We start from the raw sequence: 22,370 nt of genomic DNA on the forward strand, positions 1-22,370 counted from the left end.
CATTTAAGTGCTAACTCACTGTTTTTGCACCTTTTTTCACTATAGATCTTGAACACTATAATGGAGGTCATGCAGGCGTTCCAGGATATGTGCCAAACACCGGATAATCATGACAAAGGTATAGATAGAAATGCAACAAACATTCTGACTTTAGCTTTTAAAACAAAAAAAAGAACCTTAACGCTGCTCTTTTTTGTCTGCAGTCTTCCTGTGCAAGTATATTGTTCCCAGCCTGCTTGGCATGACTCGGGCATTTGGCCGCTACAGCCACACAGATGAAGCTCTGTTATCCAAGTTGTTCCCCAAAGATTCTCCTCAGGCACGATGCGTTACAGAGGAAACAGAGGGTGTACGGCGCAGATCCTTCAATGACTTTCGTTCTATTCTACCGTCCTCACTGCTTACAGTGTGCCAGAGTGATACTCTGCGCAGACGCACCGGGACCAACCTAGATTCATCTGCACAGGTCGGTACATGTTGCCGGATTCAAGACGTGTTTTGCTTGTTCAGGATAATTAGGGGATAATCCAGAGCAATAATAGTTTTATTTGCTTTGTTAATTCATATTATTCAGTGATAATGGTGGTATGTTTCGTTACCCATTAAAGTTGTGTAATGTGCTTTCAAACAGATCAGTACAGATCCAGGAGGCCACTCACCCTGCTCTCCTACAACTCCTAGTCCACATTACTTGGAAGGTAAAACTGAAGAAACAGAAGTTACTTTAAAAATATTTGTGTCTTAGTTTTTAGTTTAGTCAGCTTATTATTATCAGCTGTCAACATTATGTAACAACTGGGCACTTTTTTTTAGGTTTGTTAGGGTGAACTGCAATATCCCCCATACTGTAACTTTGTAATAAGACAGACTATAAAAACATTGTAACTGTGGTTAGCCTTTTTTTGTTTGGGTTCATGCTGAGTTTTATAGCTGCTACGTTATTCCAGATTGATACTAAGGCCTTTAATTGCTTTATGCCTGAAGTGGCATTTCCAATCCTGTATTACTCTATAATATTGGAAATGCCAATTCATTTGTTGTTTGTGGTCAGATTAAGAGTTTTGTAACATTTGCTGTATTTCCACAGATTTCCTGTTAACTATGTTGCATTCCAAACTCAGGGAATGTGTTTTTTGTAAATTGTCTGGGACAGACTCAAAAAGTGTCTTATTTCAGTAATTCTACACTTATAATCTGCAGTATTACAAGCCCTAATCTGTTACACAGAAAGGTTTAATTGTCGCTATGGAATGTAGATTCAGTAGAATAATGTGCAACAAAAAACCCTTATTTTCCAAAGTGAACTAATTCTATATTATTGAAATAGTACCCACTGAGACCTAATGGAAACAGTCGTATTTCATCCTACTTGTTTTTGTTAATAATTCTTCTGCTCCCACTGATTTCAGGTGCCTATTTTCCAGACAGCAACACAGTCGACCCTGACTACTATTTCTCTACAGTCAGCTCCAGTTTCTCGGTATCTCCACTCTTTCTGGGGGAAGGAGAAAATGAGGTGGAGGTGCCTGTGGATCTGCTCCGACAGCTCCTTGCCATGGTGCAGTAGCCTACTACCCGTACACCGCTTACAACCCTTTAAATCTTTTACTTTTGCTTCTTATCCAGTATATGTATCTTGAGCCTTTACAGTAGTTGTGTGCAATGTTGGCTTTCAGGTGAAGAAGTTTGTGTCCGAGTCCTTTTTGAAAACTCTGGATGCCACAATGACAGAAGTCATAGAGGTAAGCATATGACCGCTGTCGATGCAGAATTGCAAATGGTAAATTCAAAGTTAGACACAGGATCTTATCAGTTAAGTAATCTGTTGTGTCAATGTCTCCTCTGTTTGTTGTTAAGTGTAATCCTGGAATCAACCTCTATTACAAAACCTTCAGTGACCCTATCTATGTGTGTGTGTTCAAAATGCTGCGGGACACACTATATTACATGAAAGGTAAAACAACAAAGAGAGCGTATTTATTATGCATTGACAGCAGGCAGCCCTGCTGTTGCTATTGTTCTGTTTGCCAGCCAATTTTGTGCTGAACACTATTTTACAAATACTCATTCTCTCTTTATGTTTTTAAAGCTCTGCAGCCAACGTTTGTGCGGGAAGTGCACGATTTTGTACTGGAACAGTTTAGCAGCAGTCAGTCGGAGCTGCAGAGGGTTCTTCATGACACTGGAGGGCTGCCAGGGGAACAAAGCCCCCTCAAGCTTCGTTGCCAAGCCAACGCTGCATGCGTGGACCTTATGGTGTGGGCCGTTAAAGATGAGCAAGGTAATGGATTGCAGCAGAAAGTGAACAGTGTGTATTCAGACATCATAATCAGAGGGATCTGGATGTGTTTGCTGGTGCTGATGCTGTCATATTTTTTTTTCTTCAGGAGCTGAGAATTTGTGTACCAAACTGTCAGAGAAACTGCAGTCAAAAACCTCCAGTAAAGTCATCATTGCTCATATGCCTCTGCTCATCTGTTGCCTACAGGTATAATAATATTAATACAAATGTAGAAAAGTACAGTGTTACAAAAGGTTCTGGACATTTTGTTTCTGTGCTGGGCTTTGGTTTAATGGTTTTCTGACTGTCTTCTACTTCATTTCAGGGCCTGGGTCGCCTGTGTGAAAGGTTTCCAGTAGTTGCTCACTCTGCCACAACCTCTCTCAAGGATTTCCTGGTGGTTCCTTCTCCTGTTCTTATAAAACTCTACAAGTACCACAGCCAGTACAACACAGGTACTTACTGTGTAAAATGGTTTCTTCAAATCCACGTCTGAGCTAAGACTCAAAACTCCTATCCTCATAGGAATTTTGCTCTAAAAACACCATGAAGCATAATTAGGATTTTTTTTCACAGCAAATAAATATAGTTTAATTTAAAGAGCATAGTCTCTTCCAAGTCTTCACACAGAAAGGATGTTTTCTAAGTTGAACACGGGTTAATAGCACCAAAGTTTCCCATGACTGTGCTGTGGTAAACCTGCAACTTCTGCGTGAAAGTACAGTGAAATTAATATTTCAATTGCCACTTTGAAAACATCATCCAGCGCACATCTATCTTATCCAAAAAACAGCACAGTGGATGCAAAGATAAATGAGTCATGTTGCTAAGAGCACAATGACAAATATGCATCAATAACAATGTCATTGTCGTGCCCAGCTCCTGTCGTGCCTAGACATGTTCATTGATGAGTGGCTACAGACTCAGAACAATTGTAAATGTAATTCAGGGTATAGATTTTTGCCTGACCACAGAGTGCTGTGTTTTTATAGACAAGTCATTTAATTTATAAATTACAAAATGCGCTCTTTAGATTTTACACTTGGATCTTCCTTTATTCACATGTAGCATCTTGTTTTACATAGTGTTCTAACTTGTATTCTGTTTGTGCTAATATTTATGTGTTTGTGCTGCTGATACACTTCTTTCAGGCACAGGAGAAATTAGAATAAATGTGACCAATGAGCACTCTCAGTCCACCTTCAACTTACTGTCAAACAGGAAAGACCAGCCTTCCATGTACGAACAGCTCAGAGATATTTCCATTGACAACATCTGCAGGTTGGATACAAACACACCTAGCACTGCTCCTCTGAGATTTAAAAAATAATTCAACTGTTTTTTTGGTTTTTTTAAACTTTCTGTTTTTACATTTTTCTCCTTTTCTCTCTCAGATGTCTGAAAGCTGGTTTGACAATGGACAATGTCATAGTCGAGGCTTTCTTGGCTAGTCTTTCAAACCGTCTATACATTTCACAGGAGAATGACAAGTGAGCAACGTTTCTAGTTAAAACAAAATACTTTAGGCTTTAGAATCACCCAAGTGATATCCAAGTCCTTGACACAGATACCCTGATGAACTGCTTTAAAAATAAATAATCAAATTTTAATTTCTTCCAGGGATGCCCATCTAATTCCAGATCACACCATTCGAGCACTTGGCCACATTGCAGTAGCTCTGAGAGACACTCCGAAAGTCATGGAGCACATTCTTCAGATCCTCCAGCAAAAGTTCTGCCAGCCTCCTTCACAGCTGGATGTGCTCATCATAGACCAGCTTGGCTGTATGGTCATTACAGGAAATGTATGTAGACATTGCAGAGAAACCAATTTTTAGATGTCTTCATGGTGGACAGGGCATATAGGGAAAGGAGTAAATAATTATCTAACAAATTAAACCATAGGTGAAATGCTTGCCCTAACAAAATCTATGTTCCCTAACAATACCGCTAGCTTCTGGTAATTGCTATTGCTTAAATATACCAAAAGTATAAATACTAACAAAAGTAACCCTTTTTGTGCTGCTGCGCCAACCCACGACAGCGGTGGTGTTGGACATGTTTTTGGTTGGTATGTCTATCCTGATGTCATCCTGTCCTTCATATTTATACCTCAGGAACGTTTTGAGGGAATTCCTTTAAGATTGGCACAAACACTTGGACTAAACATAAGACTGACAACTCATGAATTCATATACTAATTATCACAAAATATCAAATCAATGTCTAAAATGATTAAGCTGTAAATATCTCTACATAAAAGATCAAAGATTGTTTTGCAGCTTTATAATATTCAACTTTTGACACTTTACTTGGCTTTATTCAACACCACAGACAGAAAAGGAGATTGTGGCCGTACTTAATATTTGATGGGCTACTGAGCTGTTTACATAATATTTGGTCCCACCCTCTTAAATGCCTACAAAATGTGTAGTACATATAAACTCATCAGCCCATTCATTAGTTTCACCATGCCAGTACCAGGTTGGTCCCCATTTTACCTTCAAAACTGCCTTTAATTATTTGTGGCAAAGATACAAGAAGGTGCTAAAAACATTACTCAGAGATTTTGACCCATTAAAAGATTAGTTGGCTGCACATCTATGATACAAGCCATCACCACCACCAGTCTGACTGAAGGATCAGAAGCTTTAATTTTGTTTGTGCCATATTCTGATCACATCATCCAAATATCACAACAGAAACTGAGAGTCATTAGATCAGGAAACATTTTTCTAGTCTTCTGGCATCCAACTTTAGTTAGCCTGTACCAATTATAGCCTCAGTGTCCTCTTTGTGACTGACAGAAATGGCACCTTGTGCGGTCTTCTACTGTTTTAGCTCAGCTACTTCAAGGTTTAATGTGCTGGTTTGTGCTGTCTCCAGCATACATTGGTTGGTGAAGAGTGGTTATTTGAATTACTGTTACCTTCCTGTCAGCTCAAAATAGTCCGGCCATTCTCCTTTGACCACAGGCATGAATAAAACATTTTCACCCAGAGCAATGCTGCTCACTGCATATATTCTTTTTCCCCCCCCAACCATTCTCTATAAACCATAGAGGTGGCTGTGTGGGGAAAATCCCAGTAGATCAGAAGTTTCTGAAACAAGATCAGTCTGTCTGGCACTAACAATCTTTTCATGTTCGAATCACTTAAATCACCTTTCTGATGCTCAGTCAACAGGCCATCTTGACAGTGTCTACATGCTTAAGTTAACTGAATTCCTGACATGTGATTGGCTGATTAGATATTTATGTTATCAAGAAGTTGAACAAGTATACCTAATGAAGTGGCGATTGAGGTTACCCTGATGTAAACTGCAGCTTGATTTGGTGGTAGAGGAATACAGAGGCGTTAATTTGAGCTCCTTTTGCTGAAGATGCTGACACATCGTAATTATTGTAAACTTGTCAGCTGGTGTTTATTTCTTCAGTGCACTTAAGCATTAAGAAAGGAGTCCAAGATTACTAATGACACTCCACTGGAGTGTAACCGGGTGCTCTGGAAAAAGCCCACCCTCATTCTGACAAACAACATTAAAAAAAAAAGTACTGAAAATAGATCTCACCAAAAATGCCCAACTGATATAGATCTTTTGCATTTTATCACCACTAATGTTTATTGTTGAGAAAATTGTAACTTTTGTAAGCAGCACCGTGTTATCTTGACATTCTCCCACTATTAAAAACTGGTTCTTACATTCCAGCTTTTAACCATGTCTTTGTTTGTAGCAATACATCTACCAGGAGGTGTGGAATCTGTTCCAGCAGATCAGTGTGAAAGCAAGTTCAGTGGTCTACTCAGCCACCAAAGACTACAGAGATCATGGCTACAGGTCAGCATCTGCTCTCACATTTTTCAATGAGTGACCAGCAGCTGCAACAGTGTTAAAAATTCTTCTTCTTTGTTCTTACTCACTGCCATCAGTTATGAACAGAAGACTTCTATTTTATACTTCTGCCTGATTAGTTATTACAGGCTTGTTTATCTTGGTTTATGGCTATATGTATTGCAGCTGTGTTTAACTTTTTCCTCCATCTGTGCTGTTGTTTCCCCATCAAGGCACTGCTCTCTGGCAGTGATAAATGCACTTGCCAACATTGCAGCCAACCTGCAGGGGGAGCAGCTTGTGGACGAACTGTTGGTGAACCTTTTAGAACTGTTTGTTCAACTGGGCCTTGAAGGAAAGAGAGCCAGCGAGAGGGCCTCTGACAAGGGCCCCGCACTAAAGGTACATGGTTCCTGACATAAACATCCAAACACAACAGGAAATTGGTAACAGCCACATTGATGGCATGCTAATAGCTCTCTCTATCACCCTAGGCATCAAGTAGTGCTGGAAATCTTGGAGTCCTCATTCCGGTCATTGCTGTGGTGAGTAGCCGTTATAGGGGGTTTCCCTTTAACGGCTCTTTTTGTAAGTGTTAAAATACACGTACGTAGGTTAGCTGAGGTAGCTACATCAATGTTTGCGTTCTTGCAAGGGAATACAAAGTGTTAGTTAGGTTTTAACTGTATGAACAAATATTTACCAAGTCAGTTGCAGTACAGACATCGGTGTTATAGTTCAATGCTGAATGCTACTGCTTTAAGCCCCCCCAAACATTATGCACCTACAGTAATTTTATAATACAATCCATTCAGTTTATATTTTTTTAGTGTATATATAGACCTCCACTTGTGTGCTAGTTAGTACTTTTCATTAATAGTAATAGTTTTAGGTCTTTACTATTTAAATATTTAATATGTTAAGTTGAAATTTTATTTTTTAGAGCACCCCCTTTGTTAAAAAAAAAAGTAATTTTACAAGATTAAGCTTTATTCACAGAAATGACTGTTTCACTTCAGCCTTAGAGTAAGAACATTTTCAAAATTCTGTTTTCTGAGCACGCTTCTACATTAGTGTCATTGCAGAAGATAAAACATTAACAGACAGATAAGAATTTATTGAGTTATTCAGAGACACTCTGTGCTTTGAATTATATAAGGGAGAACTTAAAATGTTCAGCTAGAGGCTATACTCACATGAAATATTCTTTACTTGATGTCAACTCCTAGAATCAACCAAATCTAGTCGGTCATTCTAAGCAGGCTTGTCATGAATAGTTTAGCTATGCAACACAACTTTTTGTTTAGCTCTGGGAGGGATTGGCTACCCGGCCCATGAACACGAGGCAGTCCGTGCGGTGCTCGTAGATCAGGAAGAGGAAGGGGTGATCGATGACGAAGCGAATCTGAGAGGAGAGCGGCATGAAGCCCACCTGAGTCAGAGCAGCAGCTTCTGTTCCCTCTTCGTTCACAGTGATGATTCCTTGGTGCTTCAGCTACAGAGAGAAATCAGAATCTGTACATTACTTTGAAACACAGGAAGTATTGCGTGCTGTTAATAAGATGTCCAGGTGACTTAATGGATCACAGATCTGGATTATTTGTCAGTGATTTAGTATTGCTCACCCAGTTCATGGAAACTCTTTCAGAGGTCATGCCAGAGAAATCGGCAGTCTCCTCAAACATGCCAGTGAGGCCCATCTTCTTCAGGTTTTTAATCAAGTCATAGTTTTGCTCCAGTTTAAACCGAGGTAGCACAATCTCACGTGTCCTGAAGGGGACATAGAAGTTTGTCATAGTTAAATAGTTTTAAATCGCAACAATATCTGAACTTTTTTCCACTTTTCCACATAAACCAGTAGCTTTAAAAGATCCTCTACTGAAAAACGCTATTGAATGTCTCAGCTGCTGACCTGTTTGTCATGTTTTTGAGCCACTTATTGACAACCGTGGGAGAGATTTCCTGCTCCAAAGACCTCATGCCAGTGAGCTTCCTTGGCAAGGCGATGAGCATGCTGATGTTTCCTGTGTATGGGAGCTAAAAAAAGGAAATTTGATCTTTTTGTGGCACTGTTAAGTTAAACTGTTTACGCGTCCCTGTTTGTGAGAACATTTTTGTTGAAGATTGGCCACCCACCTGTAGGACATCGCAGTCTAAATCATGATCGGCAGCAACTAGATAGTTCCCCTTGTTTGTCATCATTGGCACACGTACATTTGTTTTTTCATTAACTCTGAAGTTGCGATAGTGAGTCATTTCTTTAGGGAATTTTTGCTCCCAAGTTCCTGTTTAGTCAAACAAATCAAGTCAAATAGCCATGTTGAAATCATAGGGGTCTTTTGAAAGCATGTCATATTTTTTTTTCTCACCTTTGAAGTACAGGTAGTTGAGTAGCATCAGCACCATATTTGGGTCCACACTCTTCAGTGGTTCCCGAATCAGCCCTTTGGTCAGCTTTTGTATGCGTTGGTTTGCCTTAGCCAGAAATGCAGGGTCTCTGAAATCCACTGACTGAGGCTCTGCAAAATAGTAATTCTTTGTCTCTGCACGGAAAGTATCTTTCACAGAGATGCTGTTCTTGACGTAGACGTCATTTACAGAGCGCAATGTGTAGCCAAAGTTCCTCCTGAAGAGCCTGTGTGTCAGCTTCCTGAATAGCTTGTGCACCGTTGTGTTGTCATAGTGATGACTGGCGTTGACAAACTCAGCGAATCCCAGAACTTTGTAGATCTGATCATGGGTTTCAGATCTCGCTCCTAAAGACATCATCCCCATGGCAATGGAGATCCCAGCGGGTGCTAGCAGGATGTTGTCAGTTTGGTTGACGTTGTTTCGAAGACTTCGATAGAGGTTAAAGCCAAAACGGCCATTCACCATGTTGAGGCGCTGAAGGCGAGAACGACCGTGGAACAGTCGCAGAAGTCTGGCACGGCGAATCTTTGGGTCAGAGGGTTCGGCAAAGATGTCAATGTCGGGGGCTGGTGTGGCAATCTCATCGACCTCATCCCCTTCACTGAAAGACATGCTTAGAGTCATCATCTAAACATTTAAAAGTAGAATAATAAGTAACTGTTTATTGTGGTTTGTTCATGTGTCCCATAGTTGATGTGTATACACAGTTACATAATCAACACTACCAAGAAAAATATCACAAGTGTACAAGTGTTTATGTTGTAAATAGGGCTGCCACGATTAGTCGACTAGTCACGATTACGTTGACTATCAAAATCGTCGACGACTAATTTAATAGTCGACGCCTCGTTTGAAGCTTTGTAAGATCACAAAAGACGCAGGAATAAGTAGTAGGATTTAAGAGTGTAATAACGTACTGAAACAGAAGATGGCAGCACTGCATGTACAAGGATGCCAGCTGCCGTTAAACCCCGAAGAAGAAAAAGCTGTCCCAGAATTCATAGCGCGGCCCAGCGCAGCCCTGATCAGTTTTCAACAATGGCGGCAGCTAGTTAGTTTTAATATTACTCCTATTATCTTTCTGGGTCACAAAATAAACGTTTAACATATTTTCAGGCGAGAATGTAACTGTGTAAACCTCAAATATCTGCTCAGTTTATCAAGACACCACATATTTTCAAAAAGCGCTCCGATGTTTTCGGAGACGTCTGTTACCCACTAGCTCGATAGCTAGCCGGGGGCAAGGCTCACTAGAGCCGTTGAGAATACCGGACTCCCAGCAAATCGTTTTCAAACCCACCGCCTCAGGTTAAACATGATATATAAGTCACTTAGATAACTTAAAAATGTTATTGTTTGGCTTTTTTTCAGGATTTTATTTGTTCCTGAGTAAATCGGTTTGGCTGAGATTAAAGTTATAGTTTTTACACAGCTGAATAAACATCAAGCAGACAACTGATTGTCAGAAGTGTGAGATGCTTGAGAATATACTCCGGTGTCCTGTTATATTTTAGATAGCAAGGAGCAGACGGCTGAGTTTATTAAACTCCACTGAAACAATCTGCAAATTTCATTAAAATGTAATAAACTATCATCTTGTCTTTATTTTTGGTTAGCACATACCTTAAACACTTAAAGCTGTAAGCCAATGATAGTTATATAAGAGCAGATGCATGCTGGTGCAATAAGCTGTACGTTGTACATCCAATCGATGCATGATCTGATCAGTTGACTAATTGCATTAATAATCTGTGACTAGTCGACTATCAAAATAATCGTTTGTGGCAGCCCTAGTTGTAAACTAAATTTAGTTAATATACACTTTAAGTATTTTTACAAAAACATATTTAAACAATCCACCCTAGAAAAAAAACAAAAAAACACTAATACTTACATGTAGTCATCACTGCCTGCTGCTAGGATCTTATCGAAATCAATATAATCTTCATCCTCAAAGCCATCAAATAGGTCATTAGTGACAGTGTTTTCCTTGTGGTACTCCAAAGGTAGGGACTCTATGTCCACTGTGCCATCTCCTTCAAAGCCTCTGGGGTCCGGTTTGGGGTCACTGAAGTGAGAGCTGAGATCTTTGATTCCAGCCCGAGATGGACTAGCCAGCAGACAGACTGCTGAGATGAGAGTGATGACCCACATCCTAATGGCTAAGGCAGAGGAAATGCATATTTAGCACGGCCACTTTAAATAGATTTGATTCAATTAGATGCTAAAAAATCTGTAGATATGAAATAATTTGCTTGCTGTTGAAAAATTTAACCTAGTTTTTTAATGATAACAGCAGTTTGTCTATAATAACGGTAATGTCTTACCTTTACTGAATCGTGGTGTAAAGTCTTCTGTTGCTTCTGTTTGTAGGACTAAGAGCAAAGAATTGAATACACCACTGAACTTTGATGTGGGCTTCTCTTGAACAAATAAACCAGATCAAACAGACCAAAACGTCCTGTGACTGACTCAAACCTTTAACTCTTCACCTTTCTGCTCACTTAGTAAAATATATTCTTAACAACAGTTAAATCTCCTGTAGTTCAGTAACACATTGTTTGCAGTTGTTAATTTATTTTTAAGCCTTACACTCTTTTAGTATGCATAATATCCAGTGTGTAATAACCTTTTGTACTCAAAGGAAGTACCAGTATTTTGGGGGATTTTTTTTATATTCACTTTTTGCATAAAATTATTGATTTAAACGATAATTGCTCTAAATCAATCATTGTTATCTGTCTTGTCTGGCTTTTTTGACTCATAGTTGACCAGGAGGCTTCCACCAATCAAAGAGGCCAAGCCCCGCCTCCAGAAGCTGTTTAGGGACTTCTGGTTGTACTCAGTGGTCATGGGTTTTGCTGTGGAAGGATCAGGTAAGCAAAGAATTAAGTAATTTTCATATGCTTTGCATACAGAAGAATGTTTGAGCACCATATCGTATCACATGAATGTGAAGTAATATTCAAAGCTTCATGCCATGAGTTGGCATTTATGGGGTTAAGCTCCTCCCATGATGAGGCTCCTTGCCTTGTTCAGCACTGATGTTTTGGAATCTCAAGGCATCTGTGGCTTTCATTTGTAAAACATAGATCATGTAGTTGTTTGCTTAGACTTAAACAAGCACAATTACAAGAAATATAATAATCATGAAGATTTTATACCAAAAATATAAAGATGGATCAATTGTCATGAACCTAATTTAATTTTAAGATTCACCATAAACATAAGATTCATAGGTCCATGTCAGTGTCTAACCAGAAGTACTAGGAGGTGCTTCTGCAGTAGCCAGGGGTATGTGGAGTGCTTAGCTCAACTAACTTTGCAAGGAGTGAAGAACTGAGTAGAATTTAACAAGATCTAGAAGGGAAAGGTAATAGATGCATAGTCAGTAGTACATTGTAGTCAGAAGTTATTAAAGAAAATACATTAACAGTTATAAATTAGAATGAAATTGTTGGCTTACAGTAAAATTATTAAACATGATTGTATATAATTTCCTTAGAGATTAATAAAGTATTCTGATTCTGAAAACGAAGTTGTTGCACAAACTTTAAGGATAAATCAGTGAAACTGATCAGTAATAGATGTTAAATTAAGTAATATCTAAAAATAAAAGAAACGTTCCAAATTCTGTTCAAAATGGATTCAGCGTATTTTGAAGAAAGTTGTTTTGTTTTTTTTTAAACCGGTACATCTGCCACAGCTGTGTTGATATGTGGAATGAAAAAGGCTCACAGCAGCAAACCAACATGTTTCTATATTTCTTGAAATATCTTTTGTCTTTTTAGGGCTTTGGCCAGAGGAGTGGTATGAAGGTGTGTGTGAGATTGCTACCAAGTCTCCTCTTCTCACCTTCCCCAGTGGAGAACCTCTGCGGTCTGAGCTACAGTACAACTCGGCTCTGAAAAACGACACAGTCACCCCGGTACAGTGTTCAAAATAGTTTTGATTAGTTTTTTTTAATTAAAAGAATACCAGAATTAATCTTTAGGTGTTCAAATCTTTTTTTTCCTCCAGGCGGAGTTGAGTGAACTGCGAGCAACCATCAGCAATCTCCTTGACCCACCTCCTGAAGGGTCTGCCCTCATTAACAAGCTAGACTTTGCCATGTCCACATACCTGCTCTCAGTCTACCGATTAGAATACATGAGGTCAGCTCTATTGGCATGAGCTTAATTTCCTTATCTTTTCTCACCTTTGATTGCTTAAGTGAGGTCAAAATGTGCAAAAATATAATTTCCTCCTGTTATCTCTCTCAGGATGCTGCGATCCAATGATCCTGATAGGTTCCAGGTCATGTTTCGATACTTTGAAGACAAAGCCATCCAGAAAGACAAATCTGGTGAGAGCTTTGTGCCCGAATCAATTTAATCATCCTGTTGTCTTTTTAATATATGGAACCCATTTTCTCAGTTTTCCTTTTTTGCAGGCATGATGCAGTGCATCATTTGTGTTGGTGACAAGGTATTTGATGTTTTCCTTCAGATGATGGCTGAGAAGGTAGGGGGCATTTAAATAGTAAAATATGTGGAGCTTGCAACATTTAATTAAGTTCAGATTTAAAAAAATCATTTTGTTTCTTATGTTTTCAGGCAAAGACCAAAGAACACGAAGAGGAATTAGAGCGTCATGCCCAATTCTTGTTGGTGAACTTTAATCATACCCACAAGAGGATCCGCAGAGTAGCAGACAAATACCTCTCTGGTTTGGCTGAGACGTGAGTAGAAATCATTTAGTTACCATGTCTGCTTTTTTCTCGCTTATCATTTTTTCTAAGTATTTTTACGTCCTTCTATCTGAACCAGATTCCCTCATCTACTCTGGAGCGGTCGTGTGTTAAAGACCATGTTGGACATTCTGCAGACACTCTCTCTGTCACTAAGTGCTGTGAGTATGAGGAGAGGGTTGATGTGATAGACAAAGTGCCAGGTTCTCTGTTTGAGTGCCTGGTTCTCGGTCCCTGTACCGATAGCATAATGCAGAATCAGCAAGTCGGTGTGCTGTGGTTGAATAAAAGAGGTTTTAAGTTATTTTTTTGGAACTGATCAGATCTCATGGAAGTGTTTAAATAGATGCAAATATAGACTTCATGTGAACAAAATGTATTCTCCTTTACTTTAGGACATTCATAAGGACCAGCCATACTATGACATTCCCGACACCCCATACAGGATCACTGTTCCTGACACATATGAAGCCAGAGAGGTGAGTTTGGGCTGTTATTACACTTCTGACCACTAGAGGACAGCACAGTATGGGCTTCAACAATAGTAGGGAGAGAGTTCTTTTTTATCATATCAAGTGTAAACTGTATTTTAATGGTGGGCTGAGGTTTGGGCTCTTAAAAAAATGTAGAAATTAAATAAACAAATGGCATTTGGTTTGTGCTAGAATTTATTTTACTCAGTGAATGTCCATTCTTTTCTTTTTTTTTTCGCCTGTCCCGTTTGGTTCTTTTGCCATCAGAATTATTGTCTAAAGGCAAAGAAAGATGCCCGACGGATTTACTTTACCAAATGGACCATCCCGGCCTTGCCGTATCGGTCTATTTGATTCACCTTTGTTTATTTTTGTTTATTTTATTTTATTTTATTTTCACTTGCTACACACGGGACAGACAGACTGGGGGAAATAAAAGGGAGAAAGAAAGAGAGGTAGGGAAAGAAAAACAGCAGGGAAGAGGAACAGTGATAAAGGGCAAAAACCAAAAACCAACAAAACAAACAGACAAAAAAATACACATATCAATCACCTGGATCACCTGTTGAGAAAAAAAAATAGAAAACAAGCAAAGAAAAAGAGAGCAATATAATAAACAACATCATCGCGATGGTCTATGTGAATATAACAGTAAATACTAAATATTGAATATTATTGCCACTCTTGTTCTTAATAAAGTAGCACTATGTCTTTATTTCCCAACTCCTTTTAGAGCATAGTAAAAGACTTTGCTGCTCGCTGTGGTGAGATCCTGAAAGAAGCAATGAAATGGGCTCCTTCGGTCACAAAGTCCCACCTACAGGTTAGTTTCTTTTAAGTTTTTATTTAATAGATGGCCACTGTTAATTTATTTTAAGCAAGCAATAAACTTTTACCTCTTCATTTTGAAAAGGAGTGTTTACTTTGAGTAAACAAGGCATAAGTGACTGTAAATGATTCTTGTCATATCTGTTATTTCGGTTTTTCTTGCAGGAGTATCTGAACAAGCATCAGATCTGGGTGTCAGGACTGTCACAGCACACTGGCCTTGCAATGGCCACAGAGAGCATACTTCACTTTGCAGGCTACAACAGACAGAGTACTACACTAGGCGTGAGTCACAGATACACTTACAGCCACGGCTTCACAAAAATCCTTCTGATCACCGCAGTTATCATACTGTAAATATCGGATTTAACCCCCAACTAAATGTCAAGATAAATTTAGACAAAATGAGCCAAACTGATGGTGAGATAGAATCGACTGCATTTTAGCAATTCTGCAGAAAGATAACGTTCACTAAACCAATACGGTATTTTTTTTAATATATAGTTTAGATGCAAATTAGTGCAAAGACACAGTTCTACCAAAGATATATGTAGTCAGAATTTTTAGAGCACAGTAGATGACAGGAGCAAGAGCATTTTAGTAACATACTGTACTTGGAACAAACTGCAAACTAAGAATGTTTAATTCTAAATGGCCTCCCAGGTTTGTTGATTGAATGCTCATTAACAACTGTCCAACATAAAGTGCTTTTTAACATGCCATGTGCAATTTAGCTGCTTTGCCAAAGACGTTGGCTTTTTGTTTGTATTCAGAAAAAGGTCCTTGTTTATTTTTTTTTGTTGTGCACATATAGCTTGTGTGTTTTATTTTGTTGCTCTTTAAACAATTTGTAGATGTCTATGTTCATGTGTGCATGCTTACTAGTCTGTGTGACATTATTTTGCTTGCTAGGCATTTCTTATATGTTCTTTGGGCCTGCATTCTGCTATATCTGTCTTTTCATTTGCTTCATTTGTTGTATTTTGTCTTTATTAAACTGCACCGAACTACCTACCTGGTTGCTTGGCCTGTGTACGGATTTGCTGGTTACCTGGTTACTTACCTGCAATGGACTGGTGGGTTGGTTGGCTGGCTGGCTGGTTGCCCATTTGGCTTACTGGTTATGCCGGTACTGTCTTCCACCATGTGCCCAACAATAGGCTGCTTTCCCTCAGGTTGGTCTGATCACTAAATACAGAGAAAAAGGCCTCAGGCATGACACCCTCAGTATATCCAAGTGTGACATTAAAGCTGTCGCTCATGCTTCCATAGTTTCCATGCAGTTATTTGGCAGTTACATTGTGTTTTTCCCCCCTTCAGACCACCCAGCTGACAGAAAGACCAGCATGTGTGAAAAAAGACTACTCCAACTTCATGGCGTCACTCAATCTGCGAAACCGGTACACAGGAGAGGTAAACTATATTGGGAATATTTAAAAGCACAGCTACTCCTATTCTCTTCTGCTCTCTGATGCTATCTCCTGTCTTTTTTCTGTACTGTCTAGGTGGCTGGTATGATCCAGTTCTCAGAGGCGACTCGCAGCCAGTCGGATCTCAACAAGTTGATGATCCATCAGATGACCAGTGCTCTGGATAAAAAAGACCCCGAGGCCTTCACCCAGGCCATGTTCAAGATGGCTGCCCTCCTTATAACTACCAAAAGTGAGCAGCTCTGCTTCTCTTAAATCACGCCTATTATTTATTTATTCATTTAATTATTATATAAAGTTCACTTTTCATTAGTAATTTTCTTGTTTTTATGTCTGGCTTTCAGACTGCGATCCACTGCTCTTGCACCATCTTTGTTGGTCTCCTCTGAAGATGTTTACAGAACATGGCATGGAAACTGCCATTGCCTGCTGGGAATGGCTACTGGCTGCGCACAACGGGGTGGAAGTGCCAGTATGTGTCACTTCTCTTAAAATCGTTTAAATAATTACATGAATGCACGTTTAGTTTAAGTTGATTATCTTTAATGTTTCTTCTTAGTTCATGCGTGAAATGGCAGGAGCTTGGCAGATGACAGTAGAGCTGAAAATGGGTTTATTCTTGGAGGCTAAGGTCGAGGCTGGCCCTCTGGCTGTCTCAGAGGAGAGCCAACCTACACCCTGTGCTCCTGATGTCGTCCCTCACTTCCTCTGGATAGAGGTCAGTTATACAGAATAAACTTGTGTTGTTTGCTGTTTATTTTTAAAAGTAATGTGGCCATCGAGCTGCTTTTGAACTGTTTCTTTGCTGAATGTTTTTCATCACTTGTCCTGACTTTTAATGGATAGATATCTGTAGGTCAATACTGATCAGTTTTTAAATCTATTTTAATATGCTACATCTGGAAGAGTCGATCAGCCCAAGAATTTTGGATCTCATCACCTACAAAGCTTATTTGTTTCTACAAACTGGTAAAGGTTGGAAACATAAACATTTTCTTTTTCTTTCTTTCTTCAAGTTTCTGGTGCAGAGGTTCGAGATAGCCAAGTACTCCAGTGCTGACCAAGTGGAGATTTTCACAGCCATTTTACAGCGATCTCTGTCTTTGAATGTAGGAGGATCCAAAAGCAGCATAAACAAACATATTGCTGCCATTGGACCAAGATTCAGGTGTTTACTTTGAAAAACTGTGGCAATCACAGTATTTGTTTACAAATACAACTGTTTACAATTGTTTATATATACTCGCAATTGTATATCTACAATCTGTATAGTTTTCATATTTTTAACCACATGTATAACCTATTCATAGCCTGTACATAGCTTGTACACTCACTACAGCTATAGCCTGTACATACTTATAGTTATAGTATACTCAGAACATACCTTCATACTGTGTACATTGTAACATACCTATAAGAGATCCATATTCTGTATTAAATCTATATTATTGCTAAAGCACTTTCTGGATGGATGCAAACTGCATTTCGTTGGCTTGTACTTGTAACATGTGCAATGACAATGAAGTTGAATTCTATTCTATTCTATTAGCAGCATCGCCAAATGCATAATCCTAAACTGTTGTATCGTCCTTTTGCTTTATTTCAGACTGTTGACTCTTGGTCTTAATCTTCTGCATGCTGATGTGGTGACAAATGCTACCATCAGGAACGTACTGCGAGAAAAAATCTATTCCACAGCTTTTGATTACTTCAGGTAATTAAACTAGTTTTATTTGCAATAAAGAAACCCCTGTTTAGTGTCTTTAAAGCTGTTTAATGACTTATTTTTATGTTTGTTTCTGTGTAGCGTTGCTCCCAGATTTCCCACTCAAACAGATAAAAGGCTGAGAGAAGACATCAGTATAATGATCAAGTTTTATGCCAGCCTGCAGTCTGACAAGAAATATCTGACTGCCAACCAGCTGGTTCCTCCAGGTATATCTTCAGTAATTATTAACGAATTACTATTTTGTACAGCCATTGTCATCACTCTGTGATGTTATACTGATGCTTTGAACAGGAAAAAAACAGTCACAGGATTTCAGTATTATTTTCTTAAAGTTTATGTTTTGATGTTTAGATCTGGGCCTGATGGTATTTATTGTTACACAGATCCCCAAGACATGTCTGTGAACAGCCTGTCTGTAGTGGCAGTGACAGACAGCCGAAGCAGTCTCGACGTAGCAGTGGGTCAGAGGCAGCAGGTCGCTCAGGGATGGATCAACACATACCCTCTGTCCTCAGGGATGTCCACCATATCCAAGAAATCAGGTAAAACACAGTGTGTTAAAATTATATATGCGAAGTTGGTTACAGTGACTCTGCTTCTTTTTCACCACTCTTTCTTTATACATTTCAGGACTGTCTAAAAAAAGCAATAGAGGCACCCAGCTGCACAAGTATTACATGAAACGCAGGACTCTTCTTCTGGCTTTACTGGTATTTCAACAAGTATTATTATTCACAAATATGTGGCAATAAAGTGAAGCGCATGCTTTAGTATATTTTTCTTTTTATGAATAGATAGTTGCAAGTTGACCTATTATGCTTTTCAGAATTTTCTGTTAGAGTGCTGCATGATTATATTAAACATGAATAAAATGTAGAGTCAGAGTATATACAAGTATTCTCTATGAGCCATAAGCTCAGGTTTTAGACTTTTTTTTTCTACTCTTGGTTCTGCACGATGTCACTGACAGCGGGTAGCCTTAATATGGTCAGTTCAGGCACAGCAGTTCCACTTGTCTGCTCTTCAAACTCTCTGACTGAGCAGCCAGTAAGAAGTAGTTGACTTGCAGGGAGGGTGGCTTGAACATTGAGGGAACTTGTTTCAGGGAGACAATAAACTTGAATGACATAAATAAGGGTTAAATTGAACTGGAAATCATTCAAGTGGAGTTCAATAATAACAAATGTAAATAAGCATAATAGGTCAGCTTTTTAATTTGGGCTTGATGCTACTTTAGCCACTTTATGTTTCACAAACTTCATAATGCAAATTACATGAAATCCAACTGATCTAAACTTGTATGTTTCTTTCCAGGCCAGTGAGATTGAGCGGCTGACAATATGGTACAATCCCTTATCCACTCAAGAGCTTGCCATTACTACAGAACAGTCAGTGGAGACAAGTATTGCTAACTGGAGATCCAGATACATCAGTCTGACGGAGAAACAGTGGAAGGACAACGTCAATCTAGCGTGGAGCATAGCACCCTACCTTGCCCTCCAGCTGCCTGCCAGGTACACAGAAAATCAAAATGCTTTGCATCCTGTTTCATAAATGTAATACATTTTGTCTAATTTGAAAAACTTGAATGCTTGTATTCAACAGAAAACAGTTAAAGTAAAAAGCATAAATAAAAAAAAAAAATCTTGTTTTAAATTCTGAAATAATAAAATAATGTTTGGTGTATCCACCATCCTTCCTCTGCACATGTCCAAACCATCTCAGCATCGCCTTTCTAACCTTGTCTCTAAAATGCTTAAACTGAGCTGTCCCTCCGAGAGACTCATTTCTAGTCTTGTCCATCTTGGGCTCCAACTGAAAATGTTAACATCAGATGTTCACCTTGGCTTTCTGTATTTTTGTCAGTGCCATCATTTCCTAACCATACATGATGGCAGTTTTCACTAACAGTTTTTTTTTTTTTGTAAATTCTTCCCTTTCATTCTTGCACTTCTTGCTGTCGCAAGTCACCTCTGACACTCATCTTCACCATTGCTAAATTAAAAATCTAGTTATTGGTAATCAAATATCAAAATATGAATAAAACAACAAGGGAAAAAACTCATTGGCCATGAAACTGCTTTAGAATAACATGAAACAGTAACAGATGGCAGATAATTTTGTTGTTGAAATAAGGTGAGTGTCATGTGTCATTTATGGAAAGACATAAGCCATTTATTGAATTTTATTTATTTATTTTGTTTCAGATTCAAAAACACAGAGGCTATTGTCTCTGAGGTGACTCGTTTAGTGCGAATGGATCCAGCTGCTGTGTGTGACGTTCCTGAGGCGGTCAAGGTGAGGTCTACCACCTGTCTTCACAAACCACCAGGTGGATTGTGACAATTGTCTGTTTGGTTTAATTCATGATGCTTTTATTTTAGTGTCGAGCAAACATCATGTGTGCAAGAACAAACTTAGAGTGAATGGTTTAAAGTACTGTAACTCAGCTGGTTTTCAGTAAAGGCTTAAACCTCCAGAACAAAGTACCACTGACACAGTAACTGTCATCATGAAACTAACACATTTTATGAACAAACAAAAAAGTTTTTGTTTGTCACTTAGTGTTTTTTTTTAAGTGGCTATAGTGTCACATGAGAAATTGTGTTATTGAGTAATCGTTTTCCCTCCAGCCCTCTCCAGTCCTTTGTGTTTAGTTTTGCGTGATTGAACTCTTAATGAGTCTTGTACCTGTTTAAAGAAGGAGCAGTGGAGGAAAAACACAGCTTTCCCCAATGACCACTGTGATTTTGCAGATAATGCTCTTTGACAGATCATACTTGTTTATTCCAGTTAATTTAGTAACTAATAAACACAGTTTCCTCTGGTGGCTAGTTAGCACACAATCAGGGCTGATTCTGTGATACATTATATGGGACCTATCATAGTAATGTAGCAAATGTGGATTCAATTTTAATACTTTTTGATGTTTTTCTGCAGTTTCTGGTGACATGGCACACAATTGATGCCGACTCTCCAGAGCTGAGTCATATCCTGTGCTGGGCTCCAGCAGATCCACCAACTGGACTATCCTACTTCTCGTCCATGTACCCTCCTCATCCCCTCACAGCCCAGTATGGGGTCAAAGTGCTCCGCTCCTTTCCTCCCGTATGTAGAGATATACAATTATTTCCATTTTTTTCACATGGGTGTAAAGATGAACCCAGCTGTTACAGTTAATTCAAGAAAAGTTCAGATTTGACTACCAGAAATGGATAAAGTGTTGAAATGAGCAGCGACAGGAAATTCATAACTGTTAACTAGATGGTTAAAAAGTGAGTGGATAGTTAAACCAGTCCCATGAGATTTATGGCTAACAGTTGAAAATAACATCTGATACTGTAGGCAAACAATTAAACTTGAAAACAGTTAATATGGTCGGATAAACAGTTAAAATAAGTTATTAAAATGTGGGATAACAGTGTAGGTTGACCATAGAAATTATAGGAGAGAGACAGGGCCTTCAAATAACAATTCCACATCTGCAAACATGGTGGTAGAAGTTGAACTTCCAGTGGAAAACAGTACATTTAAATGGAGGTTGAACAAATGTATAGCTAGTTGTTCATGTAGGTTAATTGTATGGATCAATAATTCCTAAACCGTGGGGTGAGGTCTCCTGGTGGGACAAATTAATAAGAGAAATTCAGGAAGAAATTACAAGTATGTAGATTTATAAACATTTCATTATTTATATAAAAAGTGAATAAAAATTGGGGGGTTTTTTTGGTAATAGGAGGTAGTTTGTGATATTACTCTCACCTAAATTTACTGCTCTTTCATTGAGGTTTGTGAAATGTGTGACCCACCTCCCTGTGGCAGGTGGGTCACACATTAGCCTTAACACTTTGCATATAACTCGGTTGCATTAGCAATTTATAGCCAACCGCCTGTGTTCCTTTTTAAGGAAACACATCACTTTCTGCTGTATTTTGATTAGAGTGAAGATTAAGATTGGGTGGGCCCCATGGGGTTTTCTGGATTTAAGTGGGCCACGGCTCGACTTTGGTAATGGCTGCTATAGATCGACAAATTATGTTATCAGTTTAAAAAAACCTCAAGAATAACAGTTTAAATACAGTAGCTACAGTTACAATTGAGTAGTGGTGGGCTAATGGTTGTCCAGATGCAGTTTACAGAAAATTTATAGTTTTATTTTATTTCTAATATTGATATTAAAGAAGATTTATGTGCATGATAGACGGTTTTTAGGTTATCAGATGAAAGAGGGTTGGGAAAGTACCTTCGTTTCCCCTTACAAATTTCCTTTCCTTTAAACATTATTAGAAATGACGTTTGAGTGAAGTTTACTGTAATAAGCTAAATTGTTGGTGTAGTGTTAATTACTTTTTTGTTTTTATTGTCTTTTTAGGATGCCATTTTGTTTTACATTCCTCAAATTGTACAAGCTCTTCGTTATGACAAGGTAATTATCATATTTTCTGAGTCAGCAAATACATTCAAAGCCCTCTTAACATGAATAAATGATCGAATTTCCCTGTTTGCATCCTGGTGCAGATGGGTTATGTGAGAGAGTACATCCTGTGGGCTGCTCAGAAGTCTCAGCTGCTGGCTCACCAGTTCATCTGGAATATGAAGACGAACATATACCTGGATGAGGAAGGAAACCAAAAAGACCGTGAGATGCTCCCCTTCAT

At 38.8% G+C, this 22,370-nt stretch overlaps 2 protein-coding genes across 3 annotated transcripts in view; one reads left to right on the plus strand and one right to left on the minus strand.

Moving 5' to 3' along the window:
* The window catches only part of pi4kab (phosphatidylinositol 4-kinase, catalytic, alpha b), a 31,273-nt gene that overhangs the window by 3,017 nt on the left and 5,886 nt on the right, over nucleotides 1–22,370 (plus strand). The window contains exons 5-44 of one of the 2 annotated variants that reach the window (XM_087849271.1): nucleotides 46–118; nucleotides 204–466; nucleotides 632–698; nucleotides 1,410–1,558; nucleotides 1,677–1,742; nucleotides 1,858–1,954; nucleotides 2,090–2,281; nucleotides 2,388–2,488; nucleotides 2,607–2,736; nucleotides 3,433–3,562; nucleotides 3,676–3,771; nucleotides 3,902–4,085; nucleotides 6,014–6,117; nucleotides 6,345–6,513; nucleotides 6,606–6,656; nucleotides 11,291–11,399; nucleotides 12,315–12,451; nucleotides 12,544–12,677; nucleotides 12,786–12,868; nucleotides 12,956–13,026; nucleotides 13,119–13,243; nucleotides 13,332–13,413; nucleotides 13,648–13,731; nucleotides 14,459–14,548; nucleotides 14,719–14,838; nucleotides 15,714–15,728; nucleotides 15,874–15,966; nucleotides 16,059–16,215; nucleotides 16,328–16,455; nucleotides 16,543–16,701; nucleotides 17,000–17,151; nucleotides 17,590–17,697; nucleotides 17,791–17,918; nucleotides 18,096–18,254; nucleotides 18,343–18,422; nucleotides 19,027–19,226; nucleotides 19,920–20,010; nucleotides 20,653–20,820; nucleotides 22,085–22,138; nucleotides 22,231–22,351. In XM_087849271.1, the coding sequence (XP_087705397.1) occupies nucleotides 46–118; nucleotides 204–466; nucleotides 632–698; nucleotides 1,410–1,558; nucleotides 1,677–1,742; nucleotides 1,858–1,954; nucleotides 2,090–2,281; nucleotides 2,388–2,488; nucleotides 2,607–2,736; nucleotides 3,433–3,562; nucleotides 3,676–3,771; nucleotides 3,902–4,085; nucleotides 6,014–6,117; nucleotides 6,345–6,513; nucleotides 6,606–6,656; nucleotides 11,291–11,399; nucleotides 12,315–12,451; nucleotides 12,544–12,677; nucleotides 12,786–12,868; nucleotides 12,956–13,026; nucleotides 13,119–13,243; nucleotides 13,332–13,413; nucleotides 13,648–13,731; nucleotides 14,459–14,548; nucleotides 14,719–14,838; nucleotides 15,714–15,728; nucleotides 15,874–15,966; nucleotides 16,059–16,215; nucleotides 16,328–16,455; nucleotides 16,543–16,701; nucleotides 17,000–17,151; nucleotides 17,590–17,697; nucleotides 17,791–17,918; nucleotides 18,096–18,254; nucleotides 18,343–18,422; nucleotides 19,027–19,226; nucleotides 19,920–20,010; nucleotides 20,653–20,820; nucleotides 22,085–22,138; nucleotides 22,231–22,351 (4,720 nt within the window). The remainder of the gene's footprint in view (nucleotides 1–45; nucleotides 119–203; nucleotides 467–631; nucleotides 699–1,409; nucleotides 1,559–1,676; nucleotides 1,743–1,857; nucleotides 1,955–2,089; nucleotides 2,282–2,387; nucleotides 2,489–2,606; nucleotides 2,737–3,432; nucleotides 3,563–3,675; nucleotides 3,772–3,901; nucleotides 4,086–6,013; nucleotides 6,118–6,344; nucleotides 6,514–6,605; nucleotides 6,657–11,290; nucleotides 11,400–12,314; nucleotides 12,452–12,543; nucleotides 12,678–12,785; nucleotides 12,869–12,955; nucleotides 13,027–13,118; nucleotides 13,244–13,331; nucleotides 13,414–13,647; nucleotides 13,732–14,458; nucleotides 14,549–14,718; nucleotides 14,839–15,713; nucleotides 15,729–15,873; nucleotides 15,967–16,058; nucleotides 16,216–16,327; nucleotides 16,456–16,542; nucleotides 16,702–16,999; nucleotides 17,152–17,589; nucleotides 17,698–17,790; nucleotides 17,919–18,095; nucleotides 18,255–18,342; nucleotides 18,423–19,026; nucleotides 19,227–19,919; nucleotides 20,011–20,652; nucleotides 20,821–22,084; nucleotides 22,139–22,230; nucleotides 22,352–22,370) is intronic. The other variant, XM_087849272.1, reaches the window with a different exon arrangement.
* Nucleotides 7,081–10,980, minus strand: serpind1 (serpin peptidase inhibitor, clade D (heparin cofactor), member 1). The gene is made up of 7 exons (XM_006789964.3): nucleotides 10,851–10,980; nucleotides 10,418–10,685; nucleotides 8,481–9,124; nucleotides 8,248–8,396; nucleotides 8,024–8,148; nucleotides 7,737–7,881; nucleotides 7,081–7,606 (listed from the first exon to the last, which is right to left on the minus strand). The coding sequence occupies exons 2-7, from the start codon at nucleotides 10,675–10,677 to the stop codon at nucleotides 7,415–7,417; spliced, it is 1,515 nt and encodes a 504-aa protein (XP_006790027.1). The 5' UTR covers nucleotides 10,678–10,685; nucleotides 10,851–10,980; the 3' UTR covers nucleotides 7,081–7,414.

This window comes from Neolamprologus brichardi, chromosome 12 (genome assembly GCF_056152115.1).
Source record: "Neolamprologus brichardi isolate AB-2024 chromosome 12, ASM5615211v1, whole genome shotgun sequence".
Taxonomy (NCBI): domain Eukaryota; kingdom Metazoa; phylum Chordata; class Actinopteri; order Cichliformes; family Cichlidae; genus Neolamprologus; species Neolamprologus brichardi.